At 42.9% G+C, this 23,607-nt stretch overlaps 2 protein-coding genes across 4 annotated transcripts in view; both read left to right on the top strand.

Annotated features, from left to right (window-relative positions):
• The window catches only part of cdk16 (cyclin dependent kinase 16), a 34,937-nt gene extending 24,015 nt beyond the window's left edge, over window positions 1–10,922 (top strand). For all 3 annotated transcript variants that reach the window (XM_018752906.2, XM_018752909.2, XM_018752908.2), the window contains 3 exons: window positions 4,105–4,195; window positions 4,656–4,733; window positions 7,698–10,922. In XM_018752906.2, coding sequence (XP_018608422.1) covers window positions 4,105–4,195; window positions 4,656–4,733; window positions 7,698–7,735 — 207 coding nt within the window. In that variant the 3' untranslated portion in view covers window positions 7,736–10,922. The remainder of the gene's footprint in view (window positions 1–4,104; window positions 4,196–4,655; window positions 4,734–7,697) is intronic.
• A 5,095-nt stretch (window positions 10,923–16,017) lies between these two features.
• tsr2 (TSR2 ribosome maturation factor) lies at window positions 16,018–23,593 on the top strand. Its single transcript, XM_018752981.2, has 5 exons — window positions 16,018–16,135; window positions 16,743–16,833; window positions 17,424–17,515; window positions 17,716–17,895; window positions 22,243–23,593. Exons 1-5 carry the CDS (start codon window positions 16,055–16,057, stop codon window positions 22,366–22,368), a joined length of 570 nt encoding a protein of 189 aa, XP_018608497.1. The 5' UTR covers window positions 16,018–16,054; the 3' UTR covers window positions 22,369–23,593.
• Window positions 23,594–23,607: the final 14 nt, after the last annotated feature.

The following is a 23,607-nucleotide window of genomic DNA, read 5'->3' on the forward strand; positions in this document are numbered from 1 at the left end:
CCCTCCTTAATAATCCCCCGTTTTGGCTCTGTCCACATGGTCAGTGGATCACACATTTATTTTTTCATATAATGGACTCATATGCATGACTTTACTGGTCATGCCCAGGCACTGTATTGTCTTGTCTGTATACATAAAAATAAGGGCAATGCAGTGCTGTCAGTACAATCTTCTCAAAACCATTTGTATCTCAAGTTGAGATACAAATGTTTTTTGAACTCAAGATCTTGGTTATTGTCTACAAATGCATGAATATGAACTGCTCCCAGCTATAAATGTTTGTACTTTCTAAAAAAAAAAAAAAAAACCTTCCTGCAATTTTTTTTTTTTTTTTTTTTTTATCAGGATTCATCTATCCTACGTTTTATGCACCTACTCAAGCAATGAACATCGGTGCATCAAGCGGAAAGTAACAAACTAGGTTTACTTAAGAATCACATGTCTGCAGCCATGTCTCTTTCTCTTAATGTAATGTACACCTCAGCAAAATACAATTTGTGCATCGCTTTGGAGAAAAGCGTCTGCTAAATTAATAAATGTAAATGTAAACTTGCATGCAATTAGGGCTGGAAGTCTGTTTGTATCTAAGAATTTTTTGTAAGCCCACGCACTGTGCCAGAATCAGTAAAAGCTTAATACTACTTAGTACTCTGACTTATTCCGAATTTAGGTACTATTAAAAACATCTGATGAAGCAGAAATTACATTACATTACATTACATTACATTTATTTATTTAGCAGATGCTTTTCTCCAAAGCAACTTCCACTGAACTCAATGTAGTGTTATGAGCCCACACACCTTATTCACCAAGGTGACTTTCACTGCTAGATACACTACTTACAATGGGTCACTCATCCATACAAAATGAATTTAAAAATTTGCTGTTGTAACTTCTGTTGGTTCATCAATACAGTGCAGGGTTCCGGGATTTTTTTTATTCTAGAAACATCAGGCGTGAGCCAGGGAACTCCCTGGATGGGATGGCGGTTTATTTTATTGTGTCTTAATCACGTGAAGTAACATTAAAGTTCAGTCGACTTTAAAATTACCAAGAACAAAAAATTCCTAATGTTCACCATCTCCAATTCATTACGGTGTGCTTTACGTGCGCAAGACAGTGCTGTCTTTCTGCTGCGCTTCTGGTGCCACAGGAGAATGTAACAGTGGAGTTGAGAAAGGATATTTAATTGTAGGATGTTTCAGAAAGTATTTGACCTTAAAATCCTGGCTATTTTACTGGTCCAGAGGATGGGACTGATTTACCACATAAACACACCATCTGGTCACTTAACATTAACCATCAAAAAAGGATGATAATGGACATGTATCTCTGGATAGTTGTTAGTAAATGTCATCTGTAAATGTTTCAGCCATACAGTTGTGAGGAACAGTTTGTGAAACCTTTGAAATTTACCTGGATTGTTGTATGAATGACTCTTGAAATGTAGTCTACTCTTCATCTGAGCGAATAATGCAGTTTGTTTAACCAACAAACATTCCCATGTTATTACCGAACAAATGGTCACTACTGGAGAAAGTCTCTGCACTGTGAGGATAACATCTAACTCCTTCCTAGTAATAATTTTTAAAAAAATATATAAATGTTTACGTTACATTACAGGAGTTGCTGTGTAAAGCTTTATCCATTGTTTAACAGGCATGATCTCAGTTATAGTGCGTGAGCATTTACACATTACATGAAGTTAGGAGATCATTGACAAAGTGAGTCCGGAAGAGGTGAGTTTTAAGACCCTTCTTAAATGTGGACAGAGATTCAGCATTTCTGAGAGAGAGGGGGAGGTTGTTCCACCACAACGGAGCCAGAACCAAGAATCTTCGTGCTTTACCTTTCGTGTGAGGGACCACCAAGCGGGCAGATGTGGAAGAGTGTAGCAGTCTGATTGGGGTGTAGTGGACAATCAAGTCTTGTAGATAGGTTGGAGCAGTTCTGTTGATGCTTTTGTAGGCCATAACCAGGGTCTTCAATTTGAACTGGGCAGCTATAGGAAGGGGGGGCGTATGGCCAGGGCCTCTGTGTGATGGGTCTGGGGTGCTCTGTGGCAGACTGACTTCCCATCCGGGGTGTGTCCTCCCCCCCACAGCCTTGCGCCCTGTGTTGCTGGGATAAGCTCCGGTTCACTGCAACCCTGCTCGGGACAAACGGTTGTAGACATTGTGTGCATGTTGTGTGGGGAGCTATAGGAAGCCAACGCAGAGAAACAAGGAGTTGAGATACATAGGAAAACTTCGGCGAACCAAAGACAATTTGGGCAGCAGCATTCTGTATCAGCTGTAGAGGTTTGATGCCAGTAGTTGGAAGGCTAGACAGGAGAGAGTTGCAGTAGTCCATATGGGGGGATGTCACCATGGCTGGGACAAGTAGCTGCACAGAGTCTGTTGTGAGGGAAGGAGGGTCCTGCGGATGTTATGCAGGATGCGTCTGGAGGTCCGGGTTGTGATTTTGATGTGCTGAGAGAAAGAAAGACTTGAGTCAATCATCACTCCCAGACTCTTAGTTGAGGAAGTAGGCAAATTGAGTGAGTTGTCCAGTTTGATCCAGAGATCATGACTGGCAGACAAGTCAGCTGGGAGGTGTATGACCTCTGTTTTGGAGAGGTTGAGCTCCAGGTGGTGATGAGATATCCATGTAGAGATGTTCGACAGGCAGGATGGCCAATGCAGGATGGGGATGTGCGCAGAAATGTCTGCTCCAGGTGGAAATGAGAGGGAGAGCTGGGTATCGTCAGTGTAGCGGTGATAGTTGAATCCATGGGAGACGATGACAGGGCTGAGGGAGGAAGTGTAGATTGAGAAGAGCAGAGGACCCAGTACTGAACCCTGCAGGACACCGGTTGAGAGAGGCAGAGGAGAACAATTGAAGCCCTGTCCAGCCACTTGATAGGATGTGTCAGATAGGTAGGTCTCAAACCATTTTAGTGCCGCTCCTTTGATGCCATGCTGACCAAGAAAGGAGAGTAGAATCTGGTGGTTGACAGCGTCGAATGCTCCAGAAGGTCGAGGAGGATGAAGACTGAGGAGAGGGAGGCTGCTCTAGCTGACTGGAGAGCATCAGACACTGTCAGAAGTGCTGTCTCAGTGGAATTACAGCTTTGAATCTAGACTGATATCCATCGAATAGGAAGGAGGGGGCACGGGTGAGGAATGGTTCCGGGTGAGGAATTCAGATAATTGATAACAGGCTGTCCGATCTAGGATTTTAGACAGAAGAGGGAGGAGAGACTGGCCTGTAGTTTTGGACTGAGTTAAGATCCAGAGAGGGTTTATTTATCAGGGGGCAGTTTTGAAGGCAGATGGGAAGCAACCACGGGAGAGCGAGGACTTAATGATCTTGGAGATGAAGGTGTAGAGTTGCGAGGAGGTGGTCTGTAGGAGTGTCGATGGGATCGGATCTAGCAAGCAGGTGGTGGCTCTGTGTGACAGCAGGAGGGCGGAGTTTTCGGTTTCTGACAGGGGTTTGAATTCGGAGAGCATGACTTCGCAGGGAGGTCCACCGCGACCAGGGCAGGATGATACCGAGAACTTGTCCGATTAAGTTTTATTTGATATTTTTACAGAACCCAACTCCCACATACATTAATGGACATCTGTATTGCTAAGCTGTGGGGACGTGGTGGCGCAGTGGGTTGGACCGGGTCCTGCTCTCTGGTGGGTCTGGGGTTCGAGTCCCGCTTGGGGTGCCTTGCGGCGGACTGACGTCCCGTCCTGGGTGTGTCCCCTCCCCCTCCGGTCTTATGCCCTGAGTTGCCGGGTAGGCTCCGGTTCCCCGCGACCCTGTATGGGACACGTGGTTCAGAAGGTGTGTGTGTGTGTGTGTGTGTGTGTGTGTGTGTGTGTGTGTGTGTGTATATTGTTAAGCTTTCATTGATTGTGATGTAGTGGGGGAAAAAGCGTCTTTTGGAGTTACACACGCATTGAGTTACGAACATGCTTCGGTTCCAGTCGTGAGCTGAGGGGAGGCGCTGTATGCAGTATGTAGTTTCCTACGCAGTGTGTGTTGGGTTCTGTGTGTGGTCATAATTTACCATGCTGTTTCGTGTCTGCTCTCAGTTCGGTGTGTTGTGACGTGCGTATGCATTTTCAGTTCGAGGGAAAGAAGCGCATCTCTGCCGAGGAGGCCATGAGACACCCGTACTTTCGGAGTCTGGGAGGAAGGGTCCTCGCACTGCCTGACAGTGAGTGTCTCGCACAGACAAGCTCCACACCCCAAGTGACACCACAGATATGCTGAAATACTCGGACAGACATGCACGCTTTGATAACTTTAAGGGGCAAGTGTTGATTCGCTCTGATATAAAGTACACCCTTGTTTCCAATCCGTTAATGGGTTTAAAGATTAAGGAGGCCCTGGTATCACCATAAAAATACTCTTGAGTGTGCTGAGTTGATGTATACAGTTATATGAATAACCCTTACTAAAGGTGCCTTATGTAAGAGTACAACATAACAGCTGCCACCTGTACAATGTAACAGACCTGTTTCCTATACTGGCTCCTGTCTGAACTTCACACTCAATGTCTCATGCCACTTTGCATGCTTCTGAAAGACTTTGAAGGCTCTGATTTTGGCAGTTTAATTTGTGTTCATCCTAAGGTTGCTGTTGGCACCTGAAAGTGTGAAATCTCTCTCTGTCAGATACTTCTATTTTTGCACTTCAAGACATCCAGCTGGAAAAAGAGCCTGGGATGCGAACAAGCTCCTTGTCTGATTCTGGTGAGTTAACCGGCACCGACACGCACCTTGCTTGTGATGTCCGTCCTTATATTAACGCCTTGTTGTAACAGGAATCGTATCTGTGAGGCGAGGAGGTCTATTTGTGGGAACCTGCAAGGAAGCCTGTAAATCTCAGGAGTGAGATGTGCTGCACAGGCAGGGTAATCGTGCATGACCTTTGACCTTTTCACTTTACTGCACTTGACTTGGACATCCAAAAAACTCATTTAGTAAGTGGAACTTCTGGTGTGCAACAAAGCTGGGCGACCTGACTTGCCCGTTGCTTCCACTTTGTCAAACGAGGAACCCTTTCCTCTTCTAGGTCATCCCTGCTATCTTCCACACCGTTCTCCTCTGGCTACCTCTTCTACTCTCTTTCTGCATTTTGAATCCCCCTGGTAGATCCTTCTGCCTCACTGCTTGCCTACCTTTCCCATCATGTCATGAATTCTGGTGATGGTTTTGTGACTGCAACAGGTTAACACAGTGCATGTAATATTGAGGGACACGCAGTGGTATCAACCGTCGTGAGCTCCAGCGTGTTGCTGGACCAATGTCCTTGTGCTTCCAGTGCTTATGTTTGTTGGTATGGTAACAGCTCTGCACACGTCTCTGAGTTTAACACTTGATCACTGTGTTCCAGAGATCTTTCAGAGATGCCTAAGGTTCCGGCACACCTTAGGTACATTTTGTTCTCTTTGCTTCTCTTTTTCTCACCACAAAGGAGTTACAGCCTTTACCTCTTATCCTCTGGAGTACTGTACTGTTCTTGTCCTTTGTACCAGCTCTCACAGCTTGGTGCACTTTTAACAAAATAAAAATTATAACCATTCCTAGTTATTATATTGCAGAGTTATTTTATTGACGAAGCCTACGCTATTTATATGAAAATGATGCCATGTAAATCACTGTCATAGGCTGTATTATTATTTTTACTTTAATGCATTCCCTATTTAGTTTGAATGTATCACAGATTGCTTCCGTTAAGGTAATTCAGTTGCAAAGCATACACTTTTATATCCACTGGATTGTATTTTGCAAATTATTGAAAGTACCGTGTGGTCTAATGATTGTATGGTAATGAAAGTTCTGTTTCGGAGACCACTCGCTCCGCTCTGCGTCCTAATTAGAGCCCGTATGTACTATGTTGCTCTGTGTTCACCTTAGGGCTCACAGTATTGGCCGCTGTCATCATTAGAGAAAGCAGCAGACTGAGCATGTCTGCGTGCATCACTGAACCGTAGCTGGAAGAGCTGCGCTAACGTGCTAATGGCTGGAAACAACACGCACACACACATATCGCTTCTGCTTCGTAGGTAGAGCTCACCCGCGGGAATCACTCTCCGTGAATGGTTATTTCTTTTATTTGCTGTAGTGTGTGTTCCTCAGTGGTCCTCTGCCCACTCCCTCCGCCTCTGCTCCCTCCCCTCTCCCGCTGTGTGATTCAGCCGGACCGAGCGCTGTAAATCAGACGTGGCTGGAGAGTAGGATGCCGCACAGTCAGGCAGCCTCTGTGTGGCCGCCTTTTCAGCAGCACTACCCATCAGGAAAAGTACCCATCAGTTTCCTAGAAGCTGGGGGGACACAGGGCAGAGGGCTCTCCACTTCTAAGTGCAGAGCACACAGAGCCAAGCAAAGCAAATGAGGGCCTGCTTGAAATAACATTTTTTACAGTTCAGTTACTAGTATAAATTCAATAAGTATGTTCTCGTTAGGCTTTTTTTGTTCCCTACGGAGCATAAGTTGCACAAAATTAAAACTTAACCTTATTAATTTTGGAGAAGGTGAGTGTTTGGGTTAGGGGTTAGAATTAGGGTTAAGAACATGGTAGAAATTCATATGGCTGCCAGCCACGGTGAAGTTCTTGAAAAACACATTCTAGAACTTCCTGGAATACTTTGATTTCCAGCATATGAAAAAGTCAGACTTCACAAATAAATTTAAGAGGATTATGAAAATATAGTTGTGGCCGTAATGCATTGACCACAATTTCCAGATCCCATGATTGGTTTTTTATTTTCAGTACATTCACTGATGAGACTTTTTTTTGTTAAGTATTCTTGAAAATTTTGATTATGGTGTTGTGTTTGATCGGCAAGGACACTGTTAATGGTTCTGTTTCTACCTACATACTTTTTTCCATGGAAACAATAGAGAACATGCTGAGTGCTCCACTGAATGAATTTGTAAATTTCAGACTCTTGGAATGATCTGTAGAACCTGCTCCCTGTTGTATTTGGTGCCAGAGGAATAATGGTTAGAACATGAAGATGACAAGCTGCAGGTTTCTCCAGCATCTACAGAGGCTCTGTCTGAGAGGCATGCTATGTTTCCCGTCTGTCTCATTAGAGAAGGATGAGAAACTGACCAGCCGTACAGTACAGGCACGGGAGACCCTGTGCTTTCAAGATGTTGTGCTCACATGCCCCCTGTTTTGGCCCTCGGATCTTCTTTTTGTGGTCTTGAAATTTGGTCTCTTTGTGCTGTTCCTTCTTGTTTGCTTCATTTCCCTAACTCATTTTTTTGACTGAAAATGTCCCCTCTTGCTTGTCCCCTCAATTGCCATGCCGTGAACAGGAACCACCAAGCATGTGACTTGAATACGGTGACCTTTGACATTGTGTCAAAGAGAACATTTTGAAACATTGCAGGATTTTAAAACTACCCTTAAAGTGGAACAGCAGTTAAGGGTGTAAGTCCATGCTGAGAGCAGTTTGGTTGATGTTTACCCATCACAGAAATGACCTGCTGCCTATTTCAACTGCAAGTCTTTATTTTATCTTCAGTCTCTCTAATTGCGGTGATTTAATGAGCCAGTGTGTTAACTGCTTTCAAGATGAGGGTAAATCTAAAATCCTGCTGTCTCAATGCATCCTCCTCAACGTGGAGTCAGTGGCCACCTTAGAGCAAAGGACCACAAGTTTTTACCTGTGTTCACACTTTGCTTCCCTGTTGTCTTTCCAGTGAACAGCATATCCCGACGGCAGAGCCTGCTCTTCTGATTGGACAGGAGACAGAAGATCCAGAACCAGAGAGCCTCAATTTGACTGGGACAGTTTTGTTTCTAATGAAGGGATGCATATTTAACTTTTTAATGTTTAATTTTTGAACTGTGTTATGGATATTTAGTATGCAAAGGGTTTGTTGGCTGTTTACATGTGAGATGAAGTCAAGGGTATGTATGGGGGGGTGGGGGTTCCACAGCAATATTTCCCCACCTGTCAAGGCCAAACCCATACACAAGTTTACCATGACAATCAGAATTTTTACCATCCATTTCCCCTACTTTTCATACTGATGTACAGTTGCTATGTGGTTTCACTAGAACATCTTCGGATGTTTGACTGACACCAAGTCCAACTCATACCTTTAAATAACAATTAACAGGTTGGCTTCCAGAGACTGAAATGTGCAAATAACCATGTCTTCTGTTTTATAGTTTTATCATTAGTAGATGGGTTAAAATTTGCTGAAATGTGTATTACACTCTGGAAGATATTGCAACTGTGAGAGAAACCAGTAGCCTGCTGTAAATCAGTGTTAAATACGGAGGAGACCATGGTGAAAAGTCACATCATTTCAGTACTGTAGAGACTAGAAACCGTCTGCGAGGGACTCCTCACTTCAGTCTTCCTGTGTTCCTCTTCCTCTGGATGGTATTTATAGTTTTCCCTACTCATCTCCAAAGCCATAGAAAGTAAAGCCTCAGACTAATAAAATGCAATATTCATTTTCCTTTGCAGGGTTTTGGCACAACCCATTCATTATATTTCAATTTAGTTAATGTTTTGCTTGGTTCTAGTTGCAAGCAGTTGACCCCCCTCACGGTTTTTGTGCTGATACTAGAAGAATATGCAGTTCTTGCTTTTGTTGGATCGCGGTCAAGCAGAGAGCCCTTGGACTTGTCTGCCCATTGCCATGAATGCATTCTCTACAGTTACACACCCCTTTTTGTGAACATAGATTAACCGTAGTCATATTCACTTGCCATGCACAATTGGCCTCTCTTTAGTTCTTACGAGAGAGACTTACTTGTTCTTATTTGTTATCAAAGACCTTATTTATCAGAAAAGACCTGCTCTGGAATTCTTTTCTCTATGTAAGTGCACATTTTTCCCGCTGTACTCCATGCCATAGCAACATTGCAATGGTTCAGTAAAGCATTCTTATACAAGTCCTTCCAAAAAAATGATTAACACGGATGAGCGTCTTGCCTTTGCCCCGGGGGACACGGGAGGACGGTGAATAACGCAACTGTGTTGACGTCACTAACAGGACTGCTTAGAGCACAGGAATCAACAGCCATTTCCAAAGAGTAGAATTGTGGGGAAAAACCCAGGACTTCAGCTGAGATGGTGGGTCGGTTTGGAGCATCTGATATGGCATCTGATATATCTGCATTCTGATCTCCAGTTTTTCTGTTTTGCCTAAAGGTATCGTTTGGACAATTTTGACCGCAAAACCCCAGAAATCTGATCACGCATTATATTTAGAAAGGCTTACTTGGGCTGTAACCCCACATGAACCAAAAAGCAATATGGTCATGGAGCAAAACCTTGTCTAATAGAGGTTCTAGCTCATTGGCTAACAGAGTCTACATTTGAACTGCATTTCTATTGACCTGCCTTGTCAGATGTCCTCCTTGTTCATCCATGTGACACACGTCCTCCAGGTTTATTCAAGTCCTGGGTTCACAGAAAGAGGGGAAACCCAAGCTCCGCATTATAGTGTTGACTGTGGTAGAGCCTACAGAGTAGAAGTTTGTAGAGTAATCGTGCAGTGCTTGATGGGGATTGTGCAATGAGAGGAGCCTCATATCAGTATGTTATTGTAAAAATATAGAGTATTATTTTGTTCTTATTGATAATGATGTGTTCTTTTTTACCTTTTTAAGGAGAAAAGAGTTGTTTTTCATCATAGCTTACATATTGAGTGTAGAGATAGGTAATTGGTTCTAATATTTGTTCCTACTTCCTTCCATTGAAGGTGACAGCAGCATCCCCATGTTGGGATTATTCAGGGTCAGGGATGCTGCTGCGTGAGAGCTAATATTCCAGTTTATGGCTGCGAAGATGCCTCCAGTTTTATGATGCAATAACTGACTTTACATCACATTTAAGATAAGATTGTTCTCTGTTTGTTAGGTAAAGTGGAATGTACAGAACAGCAATCTTAAAGGCTGGTTTTATTGCCCATTTTTCTCTAAACCAGACGTAGTATGTCAAGTGTTCAAAATATTGTAATCTATTACTTGTCAACACAAATGATGTAACTTTCGAAATTCAGAAAAATAGCCATGTAATATTAAAATAATTGATAACCATTAATAGTTTAATATATTCATAGGTTAAGTTTAAATTTTTCATTACCTCCCAAGTTTCTCTGAGAATATTTGCGTATACTGGATGATTTGGTTTGCAACAGTACAAATTCTATCTTATGTGCTGCCTAGTCTTTGAGCATACTTGGAAAAGCAGCTACATTTGGGAATGATCGAGAGAATCCACTGCATCCTGGTCTCTGAGCAGAAGCTGGAAATTTCTTTCTCTCTATTCTGGGTCCATCTGCATGGTCCTTAGAGTATCACTGGCATCAGCATCTTCTTGATGCCACTTTAAACTTGTTTGCCTTTGACCTTCTTGACAATTGTGGCCCACTCATTGTCCTTGCATTTTCCCAGCAGCTCCAGATTTCCACCAGAACCAGATTTTTGCATGGGTAGTTAGTTTTTGCCTGTTATTACTAGTGGGGTAAAGGCTGTCAACAGTAGCTCTCCATGCCTGCCTGCTTATTTGCTTTCGGAGTGTGTCTAAGCCAGCCCTGTCTCTTTTCTGGTCACTTCTTATTCAGGAAGCTAGTAAGTTCCTTTTTACAACTTTGTTACTGGTCATGTTTGGGAACTGGATCTGAAGGATTTTTTTTTATGCAGACATTGATGAAGGTCTGCATTTTCTTAATAGTTTTCTTGTACTCCATGTTTCTGCTCCATACAGAATCCACTGACTCCATGTTTGAGTTAAACAATCTGATTTTAATGTTCATGGATAGAATCTTGGAAGTTCCAGAGGTTCTGACGTTGTTGTACTTCAGCCTGTTCTCAGAAGTCGCCATTCAGTTTTTGTTCAGCTTGAGATTCGGACTGGAAACAAGTAGGTGGTGTCAGCTGGTACATCTGCTTCTCTCCTCACATCTTGCAAGAAGCTTCTAAGTTTTCTGGAAGTGCAAATATTGATGTTGATTTGTTTTCCTGCCACATGGTCTGGTGATATCCATGTATTAGGAATTATTTTGTGAGGGAAGGTCCTGCCTTCAGTTACTAGGATTTTCAATAAACACATTTCCACCAGTTGCTCACAATTTTCATCCATTTTTCTTAGCCCGTAGATTTCTGTTATTTGTCGATATCCCATGTTGTCTGATCCAGTCTTTGTATTGAGGGCTCCTGTGGGAATAACTTCAAGTTGATCAGTAATACACTTTAGAACTGGTCTTTATCTTCTTCCTAACTATGATTTATTGGAGTGTAGCATTGGATGATGTTCATCTTGATCTCCTCCTTCCTTGTTCTGAACAATGCACAATGCTGTGGTGATTCTTGGGCCACATTCTTCTCATCCAGTCATTGCTTTCCGTGCACTGTTTGATACCATGAAAAATACTCCTTTGTGTGTGAGGTGCATCATATGTTTCACATCCTGAATACAATATTTCTCCGGTCAACAATTTTCTATGTTCAGATTGACCCCATCTTATCTCACTGATGCCCAGGTGGGTCAAACTGCAGTTTTTGCTAATGCTATCTCTGTTGCTCTCCCTGTCTTGTGCATGGTCCTCACATTCCGATGCTCTTGGTTGATGAAAGGCAAGTCACCCTTATGATTTCCTCATACTTGTGGCTTTCACCACACAGCACTGTAGATCTTCTTTAATGAAGATCCTCTCTCTTACAGGCTTAAAGTTTCCAGTCTCTCATTCATTGGGTTCTCTTTTTCAAACTCAGTTTTATGGGGCGGAGTTGCTAGTCCCATGCCCGACCATCCTCCTTTTAAATCTGGATTTGGAATCAGCATTGGCTGACTTTTGGTGCATAGATGGTGGACAGCTGCAACCGTGGTAGATGCAACAGTCTAGACAGAAATTAGTTGGCTTATTTTATATTTTTAAACTGACATAATTTGCTAGAACAATTGATTAAGGTAGAGTTACAGGGATGAAAAGTGGGCAGTAAGATCTTTATAACCTGACTGCTGTTCAGTTGCTCCCTCATTGTAACCAGTTGCAGTTTACAGGCCCAAGTGATGTGTGCATGCATGTACACATAATAACTAGAAGATACAACATATTGGGTCTTGTATATATTTTTACATACCTAAACACACAATAAAACTCCAAACCTATAAGGAGCCATAGCAAAACTGAAATGGAATGCACACTTGCATAGCAAAGCAATATGCAGATGCACATTAAACAAAAGTGTGGAAGACATGTTCATATCCAGACTTTACTGTTTGAGGCACAGTAATTTGAAAAGAAAGGGCTTGAAGTGACAATACTTTTGACTTCCAGGATACTCATTATTTGTATTGGTCTGAGAATGTCATATTCTGTATAATCGATGTACAGCTATTTTTGACCCTTTAAATGCAAGATAAATGAAAATGTCACTTGGTGTAATGCTTCTGTTAATTTCTTTCACTCTAATGCTCTTGCAATAGATAAATTATGGTAATTTTTTGTGTTTCACTACATGAATATGTTTGTCTTGCTCCAAGGTGGAACCCTATGTCTGCAGTTTAGGAAGTTAAACCATTTACTGTTGTTACTCTCTTCCCTTTTTACTGCTTTCATTTGATATCCAGACATCTACACCGAAATGCTAGATACACAGATTTCGTCTTTGTGTAAACTATCTTAGCACTCCTATTACAGATCCAATTAACTGGTAAAGTACTATCAAAAGGTGCAAGAAATTTCATTAAGAAAGCCCAGATAAGCATCTTGGAAAGGCACACAGCAGCTCAAAACTATTACCATAGTGTGTATGGTGAATGAGAAATAGGAAACAGAAAATCTTTTTCTTCTGGAAGTAATACAGTTTTGTATCAGACATAAAGCTGAGAACTGCTACAGGCATAAATCAGAAAGCCCAGAGTCGATTGTCACTTTACACGTTGGTAACTTCCATGCTTACTCCGTATGGCTTCACGGGGCTCAGATATTGCTTTTTTCACGTTTTACAGAGAAACCTGAACATTAGTAAATACTTTGCATTTATACTGTGACTATTTTCTCTGCAGTGTCATTCACCATTCAATCCTTGGTTGGCGTCCACATGAGATGTGAATTATATCACAGTGTCTGCTGACACACTTTATTTTTCTACCCTGTATGAGTAAAATTGAGATTCAGTACTTGAAATGATATAGGGCACATCAGTAGCCGTGAATATAAATTTATAGGTGTGCCTTATTTTCAAAATTTAGAATCACGTAATTCCATAAAAAGCTACATATTCTCAACATGCAATTGGCCACTTCAAAATCTTAAGCATAATTTTGTGAACTTTATGAGTTTATGTGAAATTTACAAACTGAGAGCTGCTATGAACAGACTTGCAGAAACCCAAGAGTCAATCTGACTACAAAAAAATATATTGCCATCAGTTCAGAAAGTAGGCAATGTCTGATCTTAATAAAATATGAACTAAGCTTTTTTTAAAAATTTTCTTTAATTTCAAATATCTCAGTATTTTCAAAAGAAGATGATAAAATGTACAATTATAAGTTTTAATCAGTTTGCATTTACGAGATTTATATAGCCTACAGAAAGACAGACACTGAACTGGAATACTGTAAAGTTTGTGTTCAGCTATTTAAGTAAATGTAAATTGAACTACACATTTAAAACTTGGATATGTATAAAATCTTTGGTCCAGTAAATGTGTATTGTACAGCAGCTTTATATTGCTGGCTTTCACTAGCTTTTTCAGCAGTCTGAAACCAAAGTAACCTGTAAGCTTGCATGATCTCACGCTCCCAGATTTTGCTGAGAAGATGGAAACTGACAAGAACACTTCAACTTATCTACTGTCAAGTTGCTGCAAGGTGTAGATTTCTATGTTGTGTCCAGAATTTTATTACTCCTGAAAATATAAATGATGTGAAAATGTTATTCAGTGTATTCAGAATATATTGTTCAATAAAACAAATCAACTTTCTCTAAATGGATTTCTTAATTTCACCACACAGACTACACGAAAATCTATTTTTCAGTATTCCTGTTGCTACTGAGAAGAAGAGTATGATTTCAGCACACTTACAACTAGAAGTAGAAACACAAAAGTTGGATATATGTTGGATCCTAGTCAAGCACCGAGCCCTTGGATGTGAATTTAACTTTTCTGTATCTTAATTGTACAAAAAATTACTCAGATATATAAATAAATTATTTTAAGTAAAACAGTTTGCAAACCTCATATTGTAAATTGGCTTTGATAAAGGGTTCAAGTAAATAAATGAATAAAAATAAAACTCGTCCAAATTGAGTGATTGTAAAAGGCACAATAGTTTGCATGGTAATGTACACAAAAACATCCACCAAAAAAAGAGAAACCTATTTCCTTTGTCCTTTCTGTGCCAGCAGTTAGTAGAAGATGGTAGGAATTAGGTCAACTTTGGCTGTGATTTGTACTTACAGAAAATTTTCTGGAGAAATTGTACTTTTCAGAGTAACTTTACTTTCACTGAAGTATATTTGTGAAGAAATGTACCTTTATTCAGTCACATGTTTGTCACATGGGCAAATCAACTAAAGCTCAGCCTCACCAACTGCAACCTCCTCCAAAAACAGATGAAGTTCCTAGGGCTTGTGGTGGATGCGAATGGGATTTGCACCGACTTCAACATGACAATAACCTGGTACAGTGATTGCCTACGTTTTGCAAAGGACGTTTTCTTGAAATACTGTACATTTCCTCCTCATCTAACAAACTCCAAAGTAACTTTGTAACTTCAAAGTCTTACTGCAAAGTCACTATCATGGCTTATAAATACAGAGATTCAGCATATTTGTGGGCCAGGATCTGTAAAAACCTCAGCTATGGCTTCAGTAAAAATCACTCTGTAAAATTAAACTGCATTAGCAATTTACTCTAAGTACCTTGCTCAAGAATACTAGGCAGGAGATGGGATTCAAACCTGGATCCTTCAAGGCAAAAGGTGGCAGCTACATCACCTGCTCTATTACATTTATCTGCTATTTTCTCCAAAGCAACTTACAATGATTACGTATTTATACAGGTGGTCAGTTTTACTGAAGGGGGGCACGGTGGTGCAGTGGGTTTGACTGGGTCCTGCTCTCTGTTGGGTCTGGGGTTCAAGTCCCGCTTGGGGTGCCTTGTGATGGACTGGGATCCTGTCCTGGGTGTGTCCCCTCCCCCTCCAGCCCTATGCTCTGTGCTGCTGGGTTAGGCTTTGGCTCTCCGCGACCCCGCATGCATGGGACAAGCAGTTTCAGTGTGTGTTTGTGATAGAGTTTTACTGGAGTAATTCAGGGTAAGTACCTTGGTTAGGGTAGGATTTCAACCTACAACCTTTTGCTTCAAAAGCAACAGCTCTAATCATTATGCTACCAGTTGTCCCCAATCATAAATCTAGATTTACTAATTCATGTGCAATATGCCTCTTCTTTCCACTTTTATTATCATCGCGGCATTGGTTTCCATGGTAACAGAGCAGTAACTGCAGCGAAGCTGAGTTGAATAAATCCACTCCTACACTCCTGTTTATGACTGGATCCGGTTTACTGATATCTACTGGATATGCAGGTAAACACAAAAAGCAGGTTCTCTCCACCACAAACTCAAATTTCAGAAAATAAAAAATGTGACGAAAATATTTATTCCGACAGGGACTCAAAAGAACCCCAGGTTTGAATCCTGCGCGGCACTTCGCCTGCCCCGAATTGCTACAGCAAAAATTCTGAAAGGAAAATGAAACAGTGTAATTAATTTTAAAAAACGCCATTGTACTGAATAATAACCCACGTAAGGGTATATATTTTCATAAACGTGTGGATTTTTTTTGTACAGACAGACTAACGAATCCATATGCCCACTTCTAAGACTTAAGGGCAATTTAAGTGTTTCATTGTAACTGTAACAAATAGCTTCAACAAAAAGCCAATTTCGTATTTTGTTCCTCGCGATCACGGCCGTTGCTCGTCGTGGTAGCACTAAATAAGTCCATCGATGTGTTCCGTCTTCCGCTAATTTCCCTGATCGACGTTCCGTCATTTGATTACTCGGGCCTCCTGCGTTCAAAATGGAGGCTCCCCTGTCGTCGGCACGTGAGCTCTTCGCGGAGTCGGTGAGGGCCGTTTTGGAGACGTGGCCGGTGCTGCAGGTGAGTCTCCGTGGTCGAGTTTCTCCTCTTGCTGCGCTCGTTGCGCTTTGCGGCGTGAGAGATACGGGGTTCCTTCTGTCACGTGAGGAGAGTGTGCGCGCGCTTGTCGTCTGTGTGTGTCCGCGTGAGGACGAGCGCGCGCCGGTGTTTTGGCTCGTCGTGAGTCAGTCAGGCGAAATGTTAACCTTTTTTTTTTATTATTAAATGGTTCATAAGTCCTTCTTAGCAAAACATTGTCTATAGTTGATCTGTTCTTGGCTGTTAGAAGTGTTTTATTCAGTCTTCAGCCCACGACTGACTTAACTAACTTGGCTGCGAACTTTGTCGTACAAACAAACAGTCTCTAGTTCCTCTTTACTACGATTTACGTGTTTCTACAGCAGCGTATTGCAATTGTTTTATTTCTGTACAAGTACCTTGGAGCGAGTGGGATTTGAAGCAGGGACTTGAATCAAATGAAATCAAAGTTTGACTTCATTGCAGAGCTACTCTAACCACTGCTCCCCCTGCTGGTGGAAACACTGTACTGCTCTGCCCTCGGTGATGTGGACTGCGCTGCGCTTGGGCCGTTTGTGTGTCGACGCAGTTTTTCTATCCTGTCTCGCAGATTGCGGTGGACAATGGGTTCGGGGGCTTCTACAGTCAACAGAAAGCGGACTGGCTGGTGGACGCTGTGCAGCAGTTCTTCCAGGAGAACGGTACTGCGAGCTCCCGATGCACCCCCGGTGGACAGAGTGCTGGTCCTGGATGTCCACCTATTGATGATGCTTTGGCAAATACATTTTGTACCTGACTGCTGTACCGGTTTAAAATCAGTTGAGACTGAAATATGAAAGTGATTCAGCGCTAAATATGAGGGAAGTAAAAAGTACCTATTATGGCGCTTTGGTTACTTCTCCCCGACTTGTTTCATGTTCGAGTCCTCACGTCTGTCCTCTTTTGATTGGCTGAGGGTGTTTTCTCTTCTGCTGTTTCTACGATGGAAGTGCGGCAGTTAGTGCTGTATGTCCATGCTTGTGCTCTGACTGACTTGAGAGGTGTGTGTGTGTGTGTGTCATCTTGAGTCTCCTGCATCCCGCCAAGGCCGTACCCTGCTGTACACCCAGTGCTTAGCTGATGTGTACATTCATGTCCTCCTCACCTTCCTGACAGACGTTGTTGTCTCCCATTGCTCACACATTCACCCAGCAACGCCGTACAGTGATGTCTGTCCACTAGAGCCCTTCGTCATGGGATGTTCCGCTCCGGCTGCTCAAAGTCCAGTAAAAAAATGTTGTGTGTTTTGCAGCTGACCTGCAGCAGTATGAGGTGGAGGATTTCCTGGCAGAAGTGATGAACAACGAGTTTGACACCGTGGTGGATGATGGCAGTTTGCCTCAGGTCTCTGAAGTTCAGCCATAAAGTAGCTACAGAGTAAACAATGACATTTTGTGCAGAAATATTAATGTACAGCTTGTATACTGTATGTCAGTGTTTATTGTGGTATTGAAACTTAAAAAAAAAAAAAAAAAACGCCTGTAGAGTAATGGAAATAATGTTACAGTATGGTGGTTGTTGAGCACTTTTTCACCGCTCGACAGGTGGCCTCCCGGATGTGTCACTTGTTCCAGCAGTGTGAACAAGGGCGGCTGTCCGAAGTCAGAAGTCACATCTCCAGGTTGGAGGAGGAGAAGAAGAATGCTGGGAGGGCCAAGGCCACACAGGCGAAAAGCACCGCCGACAAGGAGGAGGAGAGCGAAGGGGAGGAGCCTGAAGCCGAGGTAAGACTAAACAGTGTGTTAGATGAAGGAAGAGCGGTATAAAAACATCGCTTTTTCTTTTATTCATTGATTCATTCAGTCACTCGCTCAGTGGGTGGTTTTCGCCGAGGTCACATACAGTCACTAATATTTAGCTGTCACCTTTTTCCTTCGGGTGACTTGCAATCTAGGTACGCTACATTTACATGTCAGAGTCCTTTATTTGTCGTTTGCACAGTTGTACTGGGTACACTGGACATTGAAATGCTCGTGACGAGGCTTATGTAGACGTGAACACACGTGAACGCGTATTTAGACAAGGATGTGCTGATATGCAAGATGGCGCAAATATCATGTATAAAAGGGCAGGGACAAATGAATACAAGTACAATAAATGGTGAACACTGAGTAGTAATGTCCAGGGGTCTAGAAGAGAAGCAATATAGTGTCAGTAATAAGTGTTGCAGTGCAGGACTGCTTGCTGTTAAGTAGTCTGATGGCTTGTAGGTAAAAGCTGTTCTTCAGTTTTGTTGCTCTTGAACGGATACAACGGAGGCGTCTGCCAGACGGCAGCGTGGCTAACAGGTGGTGAGCTGGGTAAGTGCAGTCCTTAGGCCCAGAATATCATTTTCTCAAACGGCGTGTTGAGTAAGTGTCTCGTAGGGCCGGAAGTTTTCCAGCAATGAGCTCAGCTGTTCTCACCACTCCCTGAAGAGCTTTGTGGTCTGATGAAGAGCAGGTGCTGTACCATACAGTGATTCAATCGGTCAGAATGCTCTCATTGGTGCAGCGGTTGAGTTTGACATGATGCCAAACCTCTTAAGCCTCTGCAGGAAGTAGATGCGGACGAGCTGCTCTCACTACTGTGCCTGTGTGGATGCTCTAGGAGAGATCCTAGGCAATGTGCACACCCAGGAACTTGTAGCTCTTAACCCTTTCCACCTCCACCCAATTGAGTGTGACCCCCTCTCTGACTTCCTGAAATCTCACAATCATCTCCTTGGTCTTGTTGGCATTCAGGGAGAGTTGTTGTCACATCATGTGAAGAGTCCTCTGACCTCATCTCTGTAGGATGTCTCGTCACTGTTGGTGATGAGTCCTAGGATGGCTGTATCATCAGCAAACTTGAAGATGATGTGGAAGCTATGCTTAGCAGAGCAGTCATAGGTCACAGGGCGTACAAGAGGGGGCTGAGCGCACACCCGTGTGGGGCACTAGTGCTGCGTGTGAGTGTGGAGGATGTGTGGTTGCCAATGCTGACCACCTGGGATCTGCCTTTCAGGAAGTCCAAGATCCGGTTACATAGGTGACTGTTAAGACCCAGGTCCTTCAGCTTGGCTATGAATTTGGTAGGGATGATGGTATTGTTTGCAGAGCTATAATCCATAAACAGCATCTGCACGTAGGTCTTTTTCCTCCAGGTGTTCCTGGGCAGAGTGCATGGCTATTGCAATGGTGTCGTCAGTGGCTCTGTTAGAGCGGTAAGCAAACTGGTACAGGTGCAAGGTGTGTGGTAGAGAGGAGCAGATGTGGGATTTGACGAGATGTTCGTGATGACTGATGTCAGTGCTACAGGGGGTGGTAGTCGTTCAGGCAGGAGACAGTTTTCTTGGGAACCGGGATGATGGTGGTCTGCTTAAGGCATGTGGGGATCACTGAGACTCAAAGACAGATTAAGGATGTTAGTGAAAACATCCGCTTACTGGACAGCGCAGGCCCTCGGGACACGTCCATGGATGCCATCAGGTCCTGGAGCCTTTCTAGTGTTGACGCTCTTAAAGGCCCTGCTCATTTCGGGAGTAGTTGGAGCCAGAGGGTGAGTGTCATAGTCAGCAGGTATTTTCACATCAGGGAATATTTCCTGCCTCAAAGCGATTGTAGAATGTGTTGAGATCCTCTGGTAAGGAGGGAGACGTAGGCCCATCGCTTCTTTTCCTGTCTTTGTAGTCTGTTATAGTGGGCAGACCACTGCGCGTGCATTTGGGGTTAGAGCCTCGATAGTCTGCCTCTACTCTGTCCGTGAAGTTGCTCTTGGCCGAATTGATAGCCTTTTAAACGTCATACCTGGACTTCTTGTAGGCAGTCAGGTCCCCAGAGTTGAAGGCTACTACTTGACTACTGCACCTACTTGAACGATGAACCTCGGTGCAGCAGGTGGTAGGTAACAAATTAGGTTTACTTGAGTCACATGTCTGCAGCCATGTCTCTTTCTCAACGTAATACATAAATTGTACTTTTGTTGAGATGTACGTCGCTTTGGACAAAAGTGTCTACTAAATAAATGTAAGGCTGCGGTTCGTGCTCTCAGCCTGGCACGCACCTCTCCATTGACCCGTGGTTTCTGGTTGGGAAACGACTTTACGTTGACTCTTGGGACAACATCCTCTGTGCATTTGTGTATGAAGCAGATCAGTGTCATTCATTGATGTTGTCTCCTACTGCGTCTTGAAACGTTTGCCAGCCTGTGGATTCAAAGCAGTCCTGAAGTCTGGAGATGGCCTCCTTACTCCATTTGTGAACTGCTCTAAAAATTGGTTTTTCCTGTTTGAGGCGTTGTCTGTAGGCAGGTAACAACAATATGCTATTGTGGTCACCTTTGCCAAAGGCAGGGTGGGGGAGGGCTTTGTAACTGCCCTTTAGTGCTGGATAGCAGTGGTCCAAGATCTGATCCCATCGTGTGAGGAAAATTAACATGCTGGCAGTACTTATGAAGAACTTTTGTTATATTCACCCTATTAAAGTCCCCAGCAACGATGAAAGCAGCCTCAGGGTGTGCATTTTCTAGTCCATTAATGGGGCCGCACAGTTCATCCAAAGCTTTCGTTTTGTCCGCGTGAGTTGGAATGTAGACTACTGTGAGGATGACTGAAATAAATTCCGGCGGAGATAGAAGGGACGCATTTTAATAGAAAGCAGTTTAAGCTCCAGGGAGCAGTTCGTTGCTAGAACTATAACATCCCCTCCGCATCGAGTGTTTAATATAAAGCAAATGCCTTCACCTCTGCTCCTACTGGAGTTTAGTGTTCTGTCTTGTCGAAATACGGAGAATCCCGTTGAAGTGATGGCTGTGTCGGGCACTGCTGTGTGTAACCACGTCTTGCGGAACACCAGCACGCAGCAGTTCCGTATGTCCCGTTGAAACGTGATTCTCGCATTAAGTTTGTTGAGTTTATTATCCGGGGACTGAATGTTTGCTAGCAAGATGGTAGGGAGAGGAGGGTTGAAACTCCTTTTCTGAGATCTGCATATAATTCTAGTGCATTTTTCCTCCTTTTCTGGCAGTGTCTTATAATGCACGTTGCCAAATGGGAGCACGTGAGTGCTGCGACTGGAGTTCCAAGGCTACGTTGTTTCAAAACTGGAGTTTAGCGGTCCGGTAACGTTTGTTTAATCGTACTGTGAGTGATAGTGCTGTCTGAGTGTCGTCTTTACATTTATTCATTTAGCAGACACTTTTCTCCAAAGCGACACATCCCATAGAAAATACAATGTGTGCATTACTTTAGGAGAAAGGGACATAGTTGCAGACGTGATTCTTAAGTACAGTTGGTTTTTTCTTTCCATCCTGTGCAGCAATGTTCATCACACAAGTAGCTGCATAAAACTCAGAACATCGATTTCTGATCACCGTGCTACTATTACTTTTTTAAACATACAAACACTTACGTACATTACAGGGGTAGCCGTGTAAAGGTTTAGGTTTATCCAGGCATGATCTTAAAGTTATGGTGCATGAACATTTACACCTTACATGTACTTAAGAGATCATGTGTAAAATGAGTTTGGAAGAGGTGAGTTTTCAGACCCTTTGTAAATGTGGACAGAGATTCAGTAGTTCTGAGTGAGAGGGGGAGGTCGTTCCACCGCAACAAAGCCAGAACCGAGAACCTTCGTGCTTTACTTTTCGTGTGTGGGACCACCAAGCGGGTAGATGTGGAAGAGCGTAGCGGTCTGGTTGGGGTGTATTGGATGATCACATCCCATAAATAGCTGGGAACAGATTTATTGATGCATTTGTAGGCCATAACCGGGGCTTAAATTTGATCCGGGCAGCTATAGGAAGCCGGTGTAGAGAAGATACATGGGAACAACTCGTGCAGCAGCGTTCCATATCAGCTGTAGAGGTTTGATGGCAGTAGCAGGAAGGCCAGACAGGAAAGAGCTGCAGTATCCAGACTGGATGTCACCATGTCCTGGACAAGTAATTGTGCAGAGTCTGTTGTGAGGTAAGGGTGGATCCTGCGGATATTATGCAGCATGTATCTGCAGGTCCGCACGCTACACTGCATTACAGTAACCCTTGTCTAGCAGTCTCCACATTACCACATGAAATGCCCAGCTAATCACCTTCAATGGTGTACTTCACAGCCTATGGAGTGTGAGGAAGCGATACCAGGAAGGAGTTCCTCCACGTTGCCGCAAGAACAAGACCCTGCACTCCCGTCTTCCCCGGACACTGAGGATGGCTGGACTGTGGTCCGCAGGAAGAAGTGAATTGTCTGGTGCTGGTCGGAAAGGGAAGAGCAAAGCTCCTGTGATGTCAAGGCCATACCTGCCATCTTGCGTCAACAACAATAAAGGACTCTGCGTTTATCTCCGTATACGAGAGCGACATTATACACGGGCTGCTTATTTAATTTTGTCCGTAGATGTTTGGCAGAAAGTTTAGGGTGACTGAGAGTAACCATAGGTGTGAATGCTGATATCCACTTAACCTAGTGGGATAGCAGATGCAGGCAGAGGATGCTGCGTAGCACCACTTCCTCGTGTAGGTGGTGCATGTGTCTTAAAATGAATTTGTACTGTAAAAATCTTGTCTACAGTAGTAATTGTCTGGTCCTTTTATGGTCAAGTACAAGTTATACTTTTTTGGACTTATTTAAACAAGAATTTATACATTATGCTTTCTTCTGTTTCATGAACTTCAATGTATGGGCTCCTTCAGAGAAAGAGTAGCAATAAATGCTATAGGTGAACAGGGTTTGGTTTAGCAAAGCACTGACCTGTAAACTTCACCAAGACTTTAATAGTATGCATACATGTTTAAATGGTTTTGCTAAAAACAGGTTTATGAAAACCATCTTCTACTATCTGCACTGAAGACATGATGCTAAATTGTAAGAGGAGGTGAAGCTCCTGCCAGCATCTTACAAATGTTGGCTGCCAAGGCAACCGTCTGTCCTGAACACCTGACTACCACTTTTTTTTTTTGTCCACTGCGCTTTCATGCTGAAAACCATGGGTGGTATGTTGATTGGGATTTTTTAAATCAGTCATGATTCATTTGAAATTTAATAGGCTGAAATTTCTCACTACTCCACACTGCATCAGCTACTTTCTAAACTTGTGCTTGAAGTGGTTTAAGCTCAATGTCTGAATTAATTTTGCTCAATTTTTTGTAAAATACAGGCTAGGACTAGAAATACTGCAAAGACAACTTGACATTGGGGTAAGTTAGTTATGACTGTAGAATGACATGTTACCCCAAAACAATAAAAAGGTTAACAATTAGTAACTGTGGACTTGCTCCTATTAGGATGCAATAATATCAGTAAGACAAGGTAGCACAAGTGTTATTGGTATATATTGTGCCTTAATTTACTTGTTTTATGCTTTTATTCCTCAACACAGTGTAGTTTTTCCTTAAATATTTAATTCATAGTCTATCCACAGCAGCATCATTCCACACAAAATGTATCAAAAGTAAAGGCAATTTTTTTATTGGTTTTTAAA

Source organism: Scleropages formosus, chromosome 1 (assembly GCF_900964775.1).
Source record: "Scleropages formosus chromosome 1, fSclFor1.1, whole genome shotgun sequence".
Lineage (NCBI taxonomy): Eukaryota > Metazoa > Chordata > Actinopteri > Osteoglossiformes > Osteoglossidae > Scleropages > Scleropages formosus.